General features: G+C 34.1%; 1 protein-coding gene and 1 pseudogene across 5 annotated transcripts in view; both read right to left on the bottom strand.

The window, feature by feature from the left end:
* STAG1 (stromal antigen 1) overlaps positions 1-16,051 on the bottom strand; it is a 453,722-nt gene that overhangs the window by 34,693 nt on the left and 402,978 nt on the right. For 4 of the 5 annotated variants that reach the window (XM_046002314.1, XM_046002311.1, XM_046002310.1 and 1 more), the window contains 2 exons: positions 15,031-15,111; positions 526-618 (listed from right to left, as the gene is read on the bottom strand). In XM_046002314.1, coding sequence (XP_045858270.1) covers positions 526-618; positions 15,031-15,111 — 174 coding nt within the window. The remainder of the gene's footprint in view (positions 1-525; positions 619-15,030; positions 15,112-16,051) is intronic. The other variant, XM_046002313.1, reaches the window with a different exon arrangement.
* LOC123940974 lies at positions 13,535-13,646 on the bottom strand (annotated as a pseudogene).

Genomic DNA, 16,051 nt, shown 5'->3' with positions numbered 1-16,051 from the left:
CTACTATTCAGGGACTATGCAGGGACTCAAGGATTCCTTGCCCTAAGAAAACTGATTCTGCTACAAAAAGCTGCACTGGCTCCTCCCTAGGCATATCACCTGTGTGCATACTCCTAGGTCCCAGGACGGATGTTTGAGGGTGTAACATTGACAGAGTTTGGACATATGGGCTGGAGTGTTTACACACGTGTGTGTGAGTTGTTCTTCCTGGTGTGATAAGAAGAGGCTATACCACAGGCCAGCTCTCCAACCCTCCCAGTTTTAGGACAGAATTCTTAGGAATCAGGAATTATGGAACCAGGTCATTATGGCAGTGTATTTGTCTAGCTAAAAGACCTGTAACAAGTTAGTTAGCTTGCTGTGTTATATTATATATTCAGATATCCGTACTCTTGTCCCACATTCCATAAATGTTGAGGATTGATCTGTATGCTAAGAACTGCCATAAAAATTACCTCAGAATCTCATGTTCTTCAATGTATTTAGTAATTTTTTACCGAGAGCTCTTAACTGATAATTTCTTACCTGTTCCTTCACTGGAGTATTAACATTAGATAGGCACTGCTGGCAAACAGCCAAGAAGGATTTCACTGTTTTCCTCAACACCAACAAATCCTCCTGTAAGACACATTCAAATTTGTAAACATGAATTAAAATATCCTAGAAAACTAATGCAAAAGAAAAAATAAATGGAAAATAGCCAACTGGCTTATTGTTAAGGAAATTCATAAAACCAAACTTATTTTTGAGAACCAAATTATATAGTTATTTCCTAGTTATCCTAATGGAAGGGGCAGCAAAACTGGTAATTCCAAACACTCAATTCTATTTAGCTATGGAATGCTCAGTATGATGCCTCCAATATATTTTCCTTTATAAATTTGGTTTACTTGGGTTGATATTGTGAATCTTCCTAAATAAATGCTTGTTGGTAATAAGGTGAGGGAGCACAGCAGCACACCTAAAAAGATCAATTAAGCAACAAATATGTACTGAATTTCTCCCATAATCTCAGCACTCTGTAAAATGTCAAGGGAAGAAAAATAATTTTAAGATTGTGTCTATGCCCTCAAAGAGTTAACATCCTAGCAGGGAACTAGGCCAATCAGAGTAATCAAGTGTTCAAATTTTTTTGTATTAACTCTAACTGTAGCAGAGAGAGCTGAGCTGGAAGGACCTTCAGAATAGGACAGCCTTTTTAAAATTGAGTGAACAGGATTTAATTAGATGGCCACATAACATTCATTGTGAAACATTTGAAAAGTATAAAAGGAAATTTAAATTTATCAAGCACCTAAATGTGTCAGATACTGGTTTGAGGGCATACTGCTACATAATTTAATATTTATGTTGATCAGAAGTAGTCATTATTAGCAACGGTTTGAAACCAGGACTGTCTGACATCAGAGCTCATATTCTCACTAATGAGGAAGACACATGAAGATAATTCAGTATTACAATGATACTTAAGATAGTACTGAAGAGTTATCAAATTAGCAAAGGCTGATGATGTAGAAATCACTGTTAAAAAGTACTTTATTAAATTAAAGTTCTTGAAGCTACTTTTTTTTTTTGTACAGATAACAACACTTATTCCTTTCTGGGATCTTCACATCCCAAATAAAGATAAACTTAAAATATTATGCACATTTCCTTTTACTAACACAAGTGTAGTATTTGGAAGAAAGAATAAGCTCATTTTGGGCAGAACAGTAAAAACATTGTCTTAAAAACTTTATTATTCCTGCAGATGAACATCTAATAACCAAAAGTCAATATTCTTTGACCTTCTCTACTTTCAAAGATTCATTATACATTAGGGGAAATAGACAAGAGAACAGGCAGCTGCAACAGAATGTAAGGAGTACTATGTGGGAAAGCTTAATCCAGAGTCAAAAGTAGTCACAGAAGAGTTCCCAAAAAGATAACATGTAAGCTGAGTTTTGAACAACTAAAAATTATCTAGCTACAGGAAAAGATATCCCAGAGGGCACAAAATGTGTAAAAGCCTGATGGTGCTTTTGAGAAACTGTTAACTTACTGCACCTGGGGCACAAATAGGGAGGAGAGAGCAAGAGAGAAAGCATTTCCTTTTCAAGAAAACAGGATACATTTCCATTTAAATGGAAGATCATTGAAAATTCCATGTTAGATCATCTGGATATTAACCTAACGGCAATAAGGAACTACCGCAGAAGAATTTTTATCAGAAGAGTACTAAAATTTTGTTTTCAAGAATCATATTCTAAGCAGATGGAGAATGATGTGGAATAAGGAGGCTAGTTAACGGTAAATATAATCTTCTGAATACTTATTATCTACGCAGCACTGTATTCTAAGGGCCATAAATTTAAACTTCACAATCATTGTATGAAGTGAGTGTTAATATTCCTTTTCCACAGATGAGGAAACTGAACTTCGGAACACCCACACATTCTAAGTGATAGAGTAAGGATCCAAATATGGGGTTATCTGACTCTTCTGACTCTAAAGTCCATGCTCTTAATCATTATTCTGTTTCCTTACATATAAACAAAGGTCACAGGAACAATTTAGAATGAGGGCCTGAAAATAAAATGTTGGCAATAAAGATGTGAACAGACTGAAGAGAAATTAAAGCAGCAGGACAAAATTTACAAACTAATCAGAATGGGGGCTGTTGATTCATCCCTAAGTTTTTAGGTAGTCACCTACGTATGATGGTGTAAGTCACTGAAATAGTTAACACATACAAAAATGCTAACAATAGTTCAATTTTGGAGATGATGATCTGAGATCCCTGAAAAATATCCTACTGGAGATGTTTAGTAGGCAGTTCAATACAGGAGGTCAAAGCCCATGGGAAAAAATTTGAGTAGGAATAAATATCTGGGAATCCTCGGCATTTAGATGGCAACAGAAGAGAAGGAAGTAAATGAGATTACTTAAGGAAGATATGTAGATAAGGGGGACAAAAGTATCTTGGGAACACCAATATATAACAGATGGCTAAGAAAGAAGAGCATGTGAAGAAGTCTAAGAAATGGTCTGAGCAGGAATAAAAACCAGAAGAATACGGCATCTTCTGGAAAGAAAACATAAAAAAAAGTTAAGGAAAAAAATTTTAAAAATGCATGTAGTAATTGAACAATTCACAAATGTCATAAGAGAAAAGACAAGCTAAAAAAATTAGGAAAAAAATTAAAAAAAAACTATCCCATTTAAAGCAATGATAAGGTTGTCAGTCACTATGGGGAGACACTTTTAGTGGAATTTTAGTTAAAAGGGCTGAATCAGACGGCAGTGGGTTCAAAGGAAGAAAAAGAAGAAGGCAACTCTCAAAAAAGTTTACCAAGAGTCAAAAAAATAGGATGACTGCTAGAGAGTCTTTTGAGATTGATGGAGGAATTTTTTTGGGGGGGTGATGGTGGTCTTTCTTTCTTAAGATTTTATTTATCTGAGAGTGTGAGAAAGAGTGAACATGAGCTGGGGGGCGGGCTGATGGAGAAGGAAGAAAAGACTCCCCACTAAGCAGAGAGGCTGATGCCCCCTGATCCCAGGACCCCAGAATCATGATGGCAGATGCTTAACCGACTGAGTCTACCCAGGCACCCCCACTGATCTTTTTAACAGAAAAATTTTGAGAATTTTGCTGAATTAATAACTGAACAAAAAACAAAGAGCAAGCCAGGCTACTGACCAGCAGTGTGACCTTAGAAAATTAATTTTATGTCTCAGGATTACAGTGTTTAAAAATCTGTAACTGAATCTGAACTATGAGGTTCTATGGCATTCTGTGATTCTCTTGAATTAACTCCTAGACACTCAGATGAGAACAGATAGGTGCTAACTGGTAAACCTAAGTATTCAAAGGATGAATGTTCACTGTTCCCTTGCTAGTACCTAGAATAGTATTGGCACATGGCAGGTGTTTAATTAATATTTACTGAATGAAATGCCAGTATAAATAATACAGATGATACTACAATTCTAAGGTCAAATGTGTCATATATTCATTTTATCAAACTATGAATGGAGTTTTTAAAAAATGATGCTAGGAGGTATTAATGATCCTTAATGTCCTTAAATTTCTCAGTTAGTGTGCAAAGAAGCAGTCTAAGGAACCAGCTATCTTTGGAGTTGAGGCAAAGTATTCCTTTAAGGGTCAATCATAAAGCAAATAAAAAATGACAACTTGCTAATTCATTTGAAGAGTTGTAAGTTTAACATTGCAACTAAGTAAGCAACCTACTGATGACTAATCAGAAATATTTTAAGAAGAAAGTGGAAATGGGAAGTAATCAAGAAAATAGAAGCTAAAGGACTTTAGCAGTAAAGTCTGGATTAGATTTGGATGCAACTCAAATATTATTTGAGTGCTCAAGAAAGTTAGTTTTATTGTAGTCAATTAGATTCCATTAAAAGAAATACAAATACCAAAAAGGTTTAGGTAAATGGGCCGAGATACTATATATTTTAACTAATCTTACATGATAAATCCCTTTAAACAGCCAGGAACAGAATTTAGGTTCTTGTGGATTTCAGAATACAGTACTTTTATTCACTCTACAATTTCCCACTTCATTTTGTGGGCATCTTACTATATTTTATTTGATTTAAATAGCTGGAATCATGATTCCCAAGACTGTGATTGTGCTCAAGTTAAGGCAGGCAGCCATTATTGGGATTCAGGGTAGTAAATATCTTCAGAAATTTTCTGGATGTTAAATCAAAAGTTTAAAAGAGGTTCGGGGTTTGCAAGTTTAGAATTCCTGTATTAAGGTAAGTTTCATAGAGTGGGCTTTATTCTTAATGCCCTTTGAAAAACAGTAACAGATAATACTCAAAATGATAAAAAGAAAAAGAAATACCAAAAACATTTTAAACAGGGCCGATAACAAGAGCTTAGTTTAAACCACTAAAAGTTAGTACATTTACCTGAACTCCTTTAAAATATAAACCATTGGCTTATTTTAAAAATTTGAGAAAACTTGTTACATTCTGCATATTCTGGAATGAAAAACCTTCTCTCCTGCTGTAATAGCTGTAGTAATTATGAAAAAAATTAAATATGCTTAATGTACATTGAATAAAAAGGAACATTTTTATATGTAGCTTTTTTCTGGGCTAGAATTCAATTAAAATAAAGTTAACATTTGCTGGCACTTACTGTGTACCAAGCACTACTCTAAGTTTTTTGTGAATTAACTAATCCTCATAACTGTGATGGGTACTGATATTATTATCACTCTCCCGTTTTAACATACAAAGAAATAGGCACAGAGATGTTAAATGCAGCCCCAAAGACCAAAGCAGTTTGCCTCTAGTCTGTGCTCTTAACCATTTTGCTATAATGACTCTTTTCTACAAAGAAAATTAATGTTGAGGAAACAGACATTATGGAGATGAGAAATTTGAAACTCAAATTACTCAAATATATTTATTTTATATTGTGTATATATATATATATATATATATATATATACAAACTATAATATAAAAAAAGCTAGTTAACCCACTGGACACAAGCCAAGAACAAGGTATGCTGATTATCCAGACTGCAATTTTGAGAAACTCGAATGTTTAGGGAGAACCTCTACAACTCTAAATACTTTTTACTTACAAATCCCCTTTCTAGCCAGAGTACCTAAATTATAGAGGTGAGAACTAAAGACACAGACTGAAAAAAAGAGTAATTTACTACTCTCTCTAAGGCAAGTACAAGCTATATATGAACTAACTATATGGTACTTCTTTCTAAATGCTTTTTCCTAAACGAAACCAGTGTTTTCTCTTCTTTTTAGAAAGCAGCTTGGCATCATGAACACTTTTCCCAGGTAGCTATGGAAATGAATTTCAATGGGTCAGGTGGTAAGATTTTCCCAAGATTTAAGTTATAATATCTTGGGACTAGATTCTTTTGTATCCATTTTGGAAGTTGTTTTACTAGATTGGCCAAAGTTTTTTGCTTTTTCTGTTTTTGTTTTTCTGGTAGATCTACTGAAACCAAGAATTTCAAGGAATTAAGATGTTTTACAACTGGATGGCAAAATCTCACAATGAAAAACCCTGAATAAGGCTGGCATAACTGAGATGGTGAATTTATCATAAAAGCCACATAGAAGTTTTCTCAAAAGGCACAAAGGCTCAAAGTTGACTTACTCTAACATCTTGAGAAGAAAAACAGATCTTAAGTGTAAACTGCCCCTTAAGAACCAAGAATCTCAATATGACTATAATCAATGAAGAAAGGTCAGAGTTTAGTTCCTACACACACACACACACACACACACACACACACACACACAAGTAAGTATCTAGTGTAGGTTTGAGATACAGCATGGCAGATTTTGTGCTCTATCTGTATTTTGGAGTGATGAGGTAAGTCAAGTTTCTTACTTTGGTCCTAACAGTCACTATTTTCCCCCTGTACCGCTGACTTCTCCTTTAACTTCATCTTTATACATTTTTATTATGTGTCACAATATTATGTGTCTAGAGAAAGACCAAAATTTAGCTGTCTTTTTATCTACAACTACGAAATACCATTAAGATAATCACAGCCGGAGATTGAAGCCATAGAAAAACTAATAGTACACACATAAAACTAGTTCAACATTATCTGACAAATCCATTTTTTTTTAAAAGACTTTATTTATTTGACAGATAGAGATCACAAGTAGTCAGAGAGGCAGGCAGAGAGAGAGGAGAAAGCAGGCTCCCCGCTGAGCAGAGAACCTGATGTGGGGCTCGATCCCAGGATCCTGGGATCATGACCTGAGCCGAAGGCAGAGGCTTTAACCCACTGAGCCACCCAGGCGCCCCCTGACAAATCCACATTTTAAGAATGGGGAGGAATAGAACAGAAAAGTTGTAAAATAAGAACCAAGACTAGGTCAAAGGTGTCAGAATATGAAAATAAAGCCTGTGATGAATTAATGATCAATTTTCATGATAAAGAAAGGGCACAAAACTAGTTACCCAGAATAGACAAATAGAATTACTGACAAAGTTTGGTAACAAGAGCAGGCAGCTACGTTGTGAGGCCAGGGATTAGCAAACTTTTCATGTAAAGGGTCAGACAGACTATATGACTATATAGACTATATAGTCTCTGTCCCAACTACTTTGTCACTGTCATATAAAAGAGCCCTAGATAGTACATAAATGAATGAGCATGGCTATTTCATTAATACTTTATTATAAAAACAGAGGTCATGCCAAATTTGGCTCATGGGCTATACTGGGCTATACAGCTCTTTGGAGCATAAACTGTGTTATGTTTACCTGTTTTCAGCGCTGTGACTAACATCTAATGAGGCTCATTACATTATTTTTCAGCCCAACTAAGTCACTGTCCACATTAAATATGATAAAAACAAATGGAACTAAATTCATTTACTTGGGACACATCAGTGAGCAAAAGACGTGGTAAAAAGCATCAGCACTGTGATGGGGTAAACCCTATGTAATACCTTTAATATTGCTTTCTTGTATGAATTGCTGCTACTAGCTTCTCTTCTGGGGTTGGGGAGAGGGTGTGCCACTTTTGTGAATACACAGTAAAATAACTACTGAATGTTTAAACTCCAAACGTAATACCTAGTTTTCAATGTTGTTGCTTTGAGTTTGAATTCCCACCTGCTGACTCATGCCTTTGCCTCAGACTATTCTACTTATGATCCAGGAACCCTTAAGCTGCCAACTATAGTTCCAAAGCATCTGACTTATTTCCTATACGAAGATGAAGGAAGCTAGAGGAGGAGTCAGAGGGGCAGGGGAAAAGTAATGCGTGTTAGGGCCAAACTGAGAGACCTGAATTCCCAAACTATTCCAAGGTACAGATGGAGAACAAAAATCTACCAGGCTCTTTCTCAAACCTACACTAGCTACTGGGCATGTTTACATACTCCCACAGCCTTAGATAACAATTCATTTAGTATCAATTCTTGGTTTGGAAAGGGAAGATTAGGAAAGCACAGACTGGGACTGCAATTTTTGCATTAAAACAACAGTTGTGGCCTGCCAAAACATTTCCTTCAATTCAATCTTCTTCAAAACCTTATCTAACAGTAAATATCACATATACATTAGGAAACTGAAGTTCTTCCAAAGAAGAAGTAACTTGCTTATCTTTGCCATGCGAGGTAAAAAATGGCAGCAAAATCTGAACCTAGATTTAACTCCAAAGATCATGCTCCAACACAAAAAATGTTGGAAATACATCCTATTTATTAGCTAGGAGCTTCTTACATTTATAAATTGGGTCTGTAAGAAGAATTCATTTAACAAATACCTAGTAACTTTTAGAATGGCTGTTGGAAAACATTTCTTTTAAAACAAAAAACCTACTTTAGGAAGGAAAAAGCATTATATCAGAGAATATTAAGTACAATATGGACCACCCATTTCCTATTTAAATAAATGGACAAGAAAGTAAACTTTTATCATTAATTATGGTGAGGCAAGTCTCCAATTTCTGTACTAGAAAGTGGGAAGTGTTATGTTTGTTTAAATATTCTTACTGTTGCTTTAGACCTCTGATAAGCTCAGTTTAAATACACTCTTAAATTATAATAATTGTTCCTTATAATAGATTTTCTCAGTCCTGGCTTATTTTTTATATCATAAAGCATTAAATATGTTAAGGAGTTTCAGTGGATCCTTTAAAGACTACTCTCCCTGAGTAAGTAAAAACAACATCCGAATAGGCTAGTAAAGCTGAAGAAGCTTTATTCTGTCATTCCCAACCAGACAGCAAATTTTTTTTTTTTAAAGATTTTATTTATTTACTTGTCAGAGAGAGAGACCAACAGGCAGACAGAGGGAGAGGGAGAAGCAGGCTCCCCGCTGTGCAAGGAGCCCGACGTGGGACTCGATCCCAGGACGCTGGGATCATGACCTGAGCTGAAGGCAGCCGTTTAACCCACTGAGCGACCCAGGCGTCCCCAGACAGCAATTGTTAAAATTGGAATCCCAGGAACAGAGTTGCAAACAACATGCAATTCTTTTTTTTTTTTTTTTTAAGATTTTATTTATTTATTTGACAGAGAGAGAGATCACAAGTAGGCAGAGCAAGAGGGGGAAGTAGGCTCCCTGCTGAGCAGAGAGCCCAATGTGAGAGCCCGATGTGGGGCTCGATGCCAGGACCCTGAGATCAGGACCTGAGTCGAAGGCAGAGGCTTAACCCACTGAGGCACCCAGGCGCCCCACAACATAAAATTCTTAATGACTCGTGAATTCTAAGTTCTTTTCTAAATTGAACATATTTAACTTTTGGTTTTCAGAGGTTTTTAGAATGTTAGAATTAGATAAAATTTTGGAGAAGCTTAGAATTTGGTATAAACAGCCACCTACTTCAGTATTCCAGATTTTTTTTTTTTTTTTAAGGAACATTCTAAGGCCTGAACAAGAAATGGATTTAAACAAGACCTGGCTCTTTCTCCCCTAACTTTCCTGGACCAACCAATCAGGCTTGAGATAGGACATAGTATTAATAGAAACACAGCTATCAAAGAATGACTCTGAAGTCATGAACAATCAAAAGGAAGGGCTTTAAATTAACTACCTAGTTATTCAGGATAGAATTCTCAGGAAATAAAAGGTAGGGGGAAACATTCAAGAAGAAAAGATAAAGTAAAATGTTTATACACTATTAAAAATGTGTTCCTAGAGGACAGCTATTATTTCCTGCTCTTGGCACCACTCCCTTCCCATACAAGGCAGTTAAATCTGCAGATGGAGAGGTACTATCTGTAGTTCGTTACTACAGGAATTTGGGGCACGATCCCAAGTGAGCTGTCTCTCTTTCTTATTCATTGTTATTCTAAAGGACTGGGAAGGCAAGAGAAAAGGAAACAGGTGTAGAAAGCAGCCTGTAGACTTTTATACATTTGAGTCTATTTCTAGTACACTTCTAAAAATGTACATTTTTATGAAGAATAGTAAGGTTATACATCTCTCTTCACTGGGCTTGGCCACCATCAGTCCCATCTTCATTGTAACTCTTCCTTTCCACAGTCTTTTTGTAAGTAAACAAGTTGGAATTTTCAGAGGAGACCCTTTAGTCAAGATGGTAATGGAGGAATAAATTTTGCAGCTAAATACCTCAATAATAATTGAGGTATTTGTATGAAGTACTTGTATGAATTGCACCCAAGGGATGTTGATTTTAACTTAGAAGACCAGGAACAGGACCAGGGTCCAGAAGGCAGAGATGCCTGCCCCAGGCCCTCCCTACTGCTATCTACAATAGGAACATGCAGGGTAAGGCAGAGAGCTACAAATTTAAGATTATAGAGAGCAGGACAGCTCCTCCCAGGAGGAAAAAAAAAATATTGAGGATAAATTCTAGCTCCCCAGGCCAAAAATGGCAAGAGGGGCATTATATTAGCCCTAACTCTTATTTACCTGGCTCTTTAAATGTCTTTGTATATGTCCAGAAGGAGCTGAAGGAAGAAGGATGTTTTCTGTTAGAGAAGAGAAACTGAAGGCTGCTTCTACAGGACCAGCACTAGGGGGCACCGGAGCAAAGAATACTGAGCATGACCTGTGTGACTGCCAAAGAGCTTCAACTCTGGAAATTAGGGGGAACAGAGGAAATACCCATTGGTAAAACCCAATGCACTTCCAATTCAAATAAAGATCTAATCCTGTTCTTGATATAGTCTTTTCATATATTTTATTTTATGAAAGTTTTCATTGTTGTGTTAAATTGTAACTTGAATTTATAAACCAAATATAACTACCATTCATAACTTTCTGAATGACCGTGTTCATGACAATAGAGAAGAAAAATAAATTTTAGAAAGTACTCTCTAAAAGCAATTTGGCAATATATATCAAGCCTTAAAAGTATGTACCATCTTTGACCCAGCAGTTCCATTTCTAAGAATATAACATGAGATGAAACAATGTAACACAGAACAAGCTTTTGCACCCAAATGCCTATCATGGCATTAATTTTATTTATTAACATGTTTAAACAACCTAAATATCCAAGAGATAAGAGTGGTAAAATAAATTATGGTATAGCTATACAATGGACTATCATGCATATATTAAAAATACTATCTACAAACAGGTCTTAGTAACTGAAGGACATGTTGATTGAAGATGAGACACAAAATTTTGTAAACTGTAAATATATTGTGATGAGACTGAAATAAGTTAGAAAAAGTACTGCAAGAAAATACACCAGAATATTAACAGTGGTTAATCCACAGGTGGTTAAGATTCAGAAATTTTATTTATATGTTTTTTGAACAAGTACTCAAGAGAGCCTGAATTTATGAAAACTAATCTATTTATATTTTACACCCAAAACTAGTAAGTATAATTTATTAATTAAAAATGTAAGTGACCTCCTCAGAGATTTAAATGAATTTCTATAAATACAATAGTGAGTAGAGAAAAACAGTGGTTAGCTGGCTAGTTCCTCACTAGCAAAATGGTTCATTTCACATTAACATATTAATTGTTCAACAACAAAAATAAAAAATAATTCATGTAAGAACACTTTCAAGTTGTCTCTAAATGCTGAACATTACTCACGTTAAATATATAGACCCCAGGAGTCTACTGTATTAAATTTAATTTTCAGAAAATAAAAGGAAAAAAAGGATAGAGTTCATTACCAAAGTCCTCTATATACTTCAACTGTAACTCACTGGCATTACAAAATGAGGCATTTAAAATCACAGTAACTTGTCATTAAATGTATCCCATTGGGGATACTGAATGATGAAAAAAAACTGGCTTGTGACATAACTTAAATAATTTGTCAGTACACAACTGATTAACAAACATTGTTAGCTTGTATTCAGCAAGGAGTCAACCAATGTGCCCTTAGGAATTTTGTTTAAAAACAACAACAAAACTCTCTAGAACTAGTTGTGTTAAAAACTCTAGAACTAGCTGTATTAAAAGCTTAACAATGGAAGAATTCAAAAAGTGTTAACAGAAAAACTAGACCGAGATTCAAAAGACTAGTTCTCTAAGTTTCAGATCTTAATCATATTCCAATGTTTCTAAGTATCAGGCTCCTTATCTGTACAATGGGATTATCATAACATCCACTTTATAGAATTATGAGGAAGCTTTAATTAAGTTAAAGCATTTAATTAAAGTGATTTACAAAATGTAAAATATTAACAAGGTAATATTAACAACAACAATGTCCCCTTCTAGGCCTTATCTAAAACAAACAGGTCTCATCAATTCACCCCAAATTTCCTTATAGCTTTAATATCACATTTATAAACAACAGAATAATACTGCTACAGCAAATAAGATACAGGCTAGGCATTTTTCTAATATTTATCCAAGCTCAACAACTCTGAGTTATATGTGGTAAGTCAAAACCTAAGAGTAGGATGGGAGAATCAAGTTATTTTTGAAATTTTTTGATAAAATTATTATCACTGTTAGATATCATCATCAACAAAAACACCCCCTCAGACAGTATCAAAAGTTATAAAGCAAAAATGAATTTCTCTCCTTCTTATGCTTGCTCCCGAAGAATCTCTTTCCCAGAGTTAACCTACTGTTAAGATTCTCGTGTATCTATCCAGATACCTGCAGTTATAGCAGTTATTAACTTTAGCAGATTGAAGAATTTTAGAGATAGAAATGATTGGCCCAATACAACTTTCAATTTTAGAAATAAGTAACCTGACACAGATAAGTGGATATTTTAGTTGTTATTAACATCTGGAATATATTTCACAATAGATAAAATGTTTTGACATACCTTATCTGTTTTAAAATTATTCAAGTGACTTGCCTTAAGGTTATTTATACAAAAAGCTAATGATGTGGCTGGAACTATAGTTGGGAAGTTGATATCTTGTCAGGGGGGATAGGAATAATACAGATTAAATGCACACAACGCTTATGTATATGGATCTTAAATTTTCAAAGATATCCTATATCACATAAGGGATCAGAAAGTTTGACAATTACTGATCTAGTAATTATTATAGAGTCATTAAAATAAATGTTTTAAAAGGAGAAACTTTAGCAATGAGAGATTAATTTTTAAAGTTTGCTTGAGTCTTACAGATTCATGCTTTTCAAGATTATCACTTACAGAACCACTTTTCAGTGACAGATATAACTAGCACATGATGATTACTGAATATACTTTGGTTAAAAAAAATTACCAACAACTTCAAAATGAGAAGTAATAATTTGAGAGACACTTTAGTCAGAAGAATTTCACATATGATATAAATGCACACAAAACTTTATACAGACATCAACTGAATAAGAGGGCACTTAAAAGATGCTGCATTTTCTGGCATAAAGAAAATCAGTGTTGACCACAAAAGCTGCACTGCCAGTGTGGCAAGGACAACTATGAAATCTGCATTATGAGAAATGATAAAAAATGAAGGTATCTTTTATTAGCAGAATGAGTCAGACCAAAATTAAACAAAACTAAGAAATTTCAAAATAATTCTACTATAAGAGGGCTAAAAATATAGAAAATATCCAAAGAAGTGGATTCAAGAATAGAGATTCTCACTCCAATTATGGAATATAATTGCAAAGAACAAAATTAAAATTAAATTTAATAGAGGAATTAACAATTATGCTAATTTGGGGGGCATGTATATACTCCAAATTTAATACACTTGATCTTAGCCAAAAGGCCGAGAAGCGATATATACTCCAAATTTAATAAATGCATGAATCAATATTTAGCCAAAAAACGAACGGCTCAGATAACCTAAATGATCTCAGAAAAAAAAAAAGAATACCAAAGTCAACCAGATGAAAAAATCAAAATAAAAGTAATTATGTGTAATATATAAACTCTTGCTATCAAATTTTAACTTCTATATATTCAACATCCTTTAATTTTACCATATTAAGGAACATTTCAAAAACACAAAATTGTAATAAACTTTAAAGTGACTTTAGTTACTAATAAAAGGTGAACTTTGATTTTTGTGTTTCAAGACTGAAACTGTCAGTAGAATATAAAAACCAGGAGGCTAACCAATACATTACTGTTGCTCTAACTGAAAATAAATAAAAACCCCAATTACTTTCTAAAGGCAGAGAAATCCTCAAATTATTAATCAGCAAAGAAAGAATGCCCCATATCATGCTGTTGGTTCTATAATGTATTAACCTTCTTTACTGGTTAAACAGCCTCTGTTTTGTTAAGATGAGGATATGTAAACATTGTGAGATACCATCAATACAGAATATTTTAAATCAAAATCTTTACTTGCTTTTTAAATTTTTTAATGGACCACTGAAGCAGTATGAATTTAGAGTGGAAACCTACATGAAAGCCTGCTCATGGTTATAAACTTTTACGAAAGATCTATTTTCTCTCCTTTATTCAATGACAAATTTTAAGACAGGCTATTTCCCTTATATTCCCCCATAAATGGAGCTGTTGTAGGCTTATTTCTAATTTATCCTTGTGCTGGAAGTAGATCTTTAGTGTCCCAACTTAGAGATATGCTACCTACAAGATATCTCACCCCGCAGGGCCTTGGAAAATATCCTCAAGGACAGTAGGTTTTAGGCTCCACTTGACTCTCTTGGATCCTAGTTTCATTTAATCTTTGATTTGTATTTTCCTTTTTGTTTCGAATGGTCATGGCTGGATTAAAATTTTAAAAAATTATCTAACAGTTTGTTTTTAACGAGAGTGTTTTTCAGTTTGGGCCCCACGGTGCCGTAATTCCCCAAGAGCTACACAGCATTACCTTCAATGTTATTCTCTTTTTAATAGCATGTCACCTGTTAGAGATCCTGTGATTTCTACTACAGTTATTTCTTTAAGACTTCTAACTTTGTGTATCTATACAACTCTACATCTATTGCTTGAAGAACTGGTTATTTTTCAGAGAGGTAAAATATATTTATTCATAGGATAAAGCAAGAGTTGATAACAATAATTACTATATATATATTTCATTAAATTGTAATTTATTAAAATAACTGGTAACAATAAATTATTAAATACTGATTTAAGCAAGATTATTTATTTTAGTCATAACTCTTCTGCCTTCAGAAACTCTTACTTACTTTGGAAGGAGAACCATCAGTAATTTTCACCAACTGCCAAAGAATCGAGTAATGGGAACACTGCAGTGCCTGTACGACTATCTGTATCAAATAAAAAAATTCAAACAAATGAGACATAATTTATGTTTGCATAGTATTAAGAGAACAATGTTTATCATAGTTTTTTCTTATAATATGGTTTCAAGTCCAAATTTTTGTAGAATGTGTAAAGTAATAATTGGTTAAAAAAAAGATAAACCAACCTATCAGTCTAGAGAATTAAGATATAATGTATGTTGATAAATATGGACCCAAATAACACTGTGCTTTAAATCTGTGCATAAAAATGTTACAAATATTTTGCTTATATTTTAAAGGGAGATTGAAGAAATCATTTTTATCCAGATTTTATAATTAAATGATTATTTTAAAGCATTTTTACTATGAAGTAGAACATTTATACGGAAATGTGCATAAGACATTTGATAAATTAAAGAAAAATACCTTTGTAACCACCACATCCAAATCAAGAAATAGAACATTGCTAGTACCTTCTCCCAATAAAGTGTCTTTTTCTCCCTCTGATGGTAACAGTAATTTTAACTTATCAGTCAGTCACTATATTTTAACTACCTAAGTCTGCATTTCTAAGTACTGACTTTATTACACCTGGCTGTGAACATCACATAAATGGATCATGCAGTATGAATTACTTTGAATCTGACTTCTTTAAACATTTATAGTTAAGATTTATATATATACTGTGGCATGTAGCTGTAGTTCATTGTTTTTCAGTCTCGAACTATATTTAGAATATCCTCTTTATTCATTCTATTGTTGATTAGCTTTTATAATGTTTCTGGTTTTAGGCTGTTATGAATAATGCTGCCACAAACTTTCTTATATATGTCTCCTGGTGTCCATGCATGCATTTGTCTAGCTCAGAGGTTCTTGAAGTTTTTAGTTTTCAGGACCTCTCAAAAATTACTAAAAAATTACTCTCGGGACACCTGGGTGGCTTAGCTGGTTAAGCAGCTGCCTT

This window comes from Meles meles, chromosome 4, assembly GCF_922984935.1.
Source record: "Meles meles chromosome 4, mMelMel3.1 paternal haplotype, whole genome shotgun sequence".
Lineage (NCBI taxonomy): Eukaryota > Metazoa > Chordata > Mammalia > Carnivora > Mustelidae > Meles > Meles meles.
The sequence above is the reverse complement of the archived record's forward strand: the minus strand, read 5'-3'. Positions and strand labels throughout refer to the sequence as shown.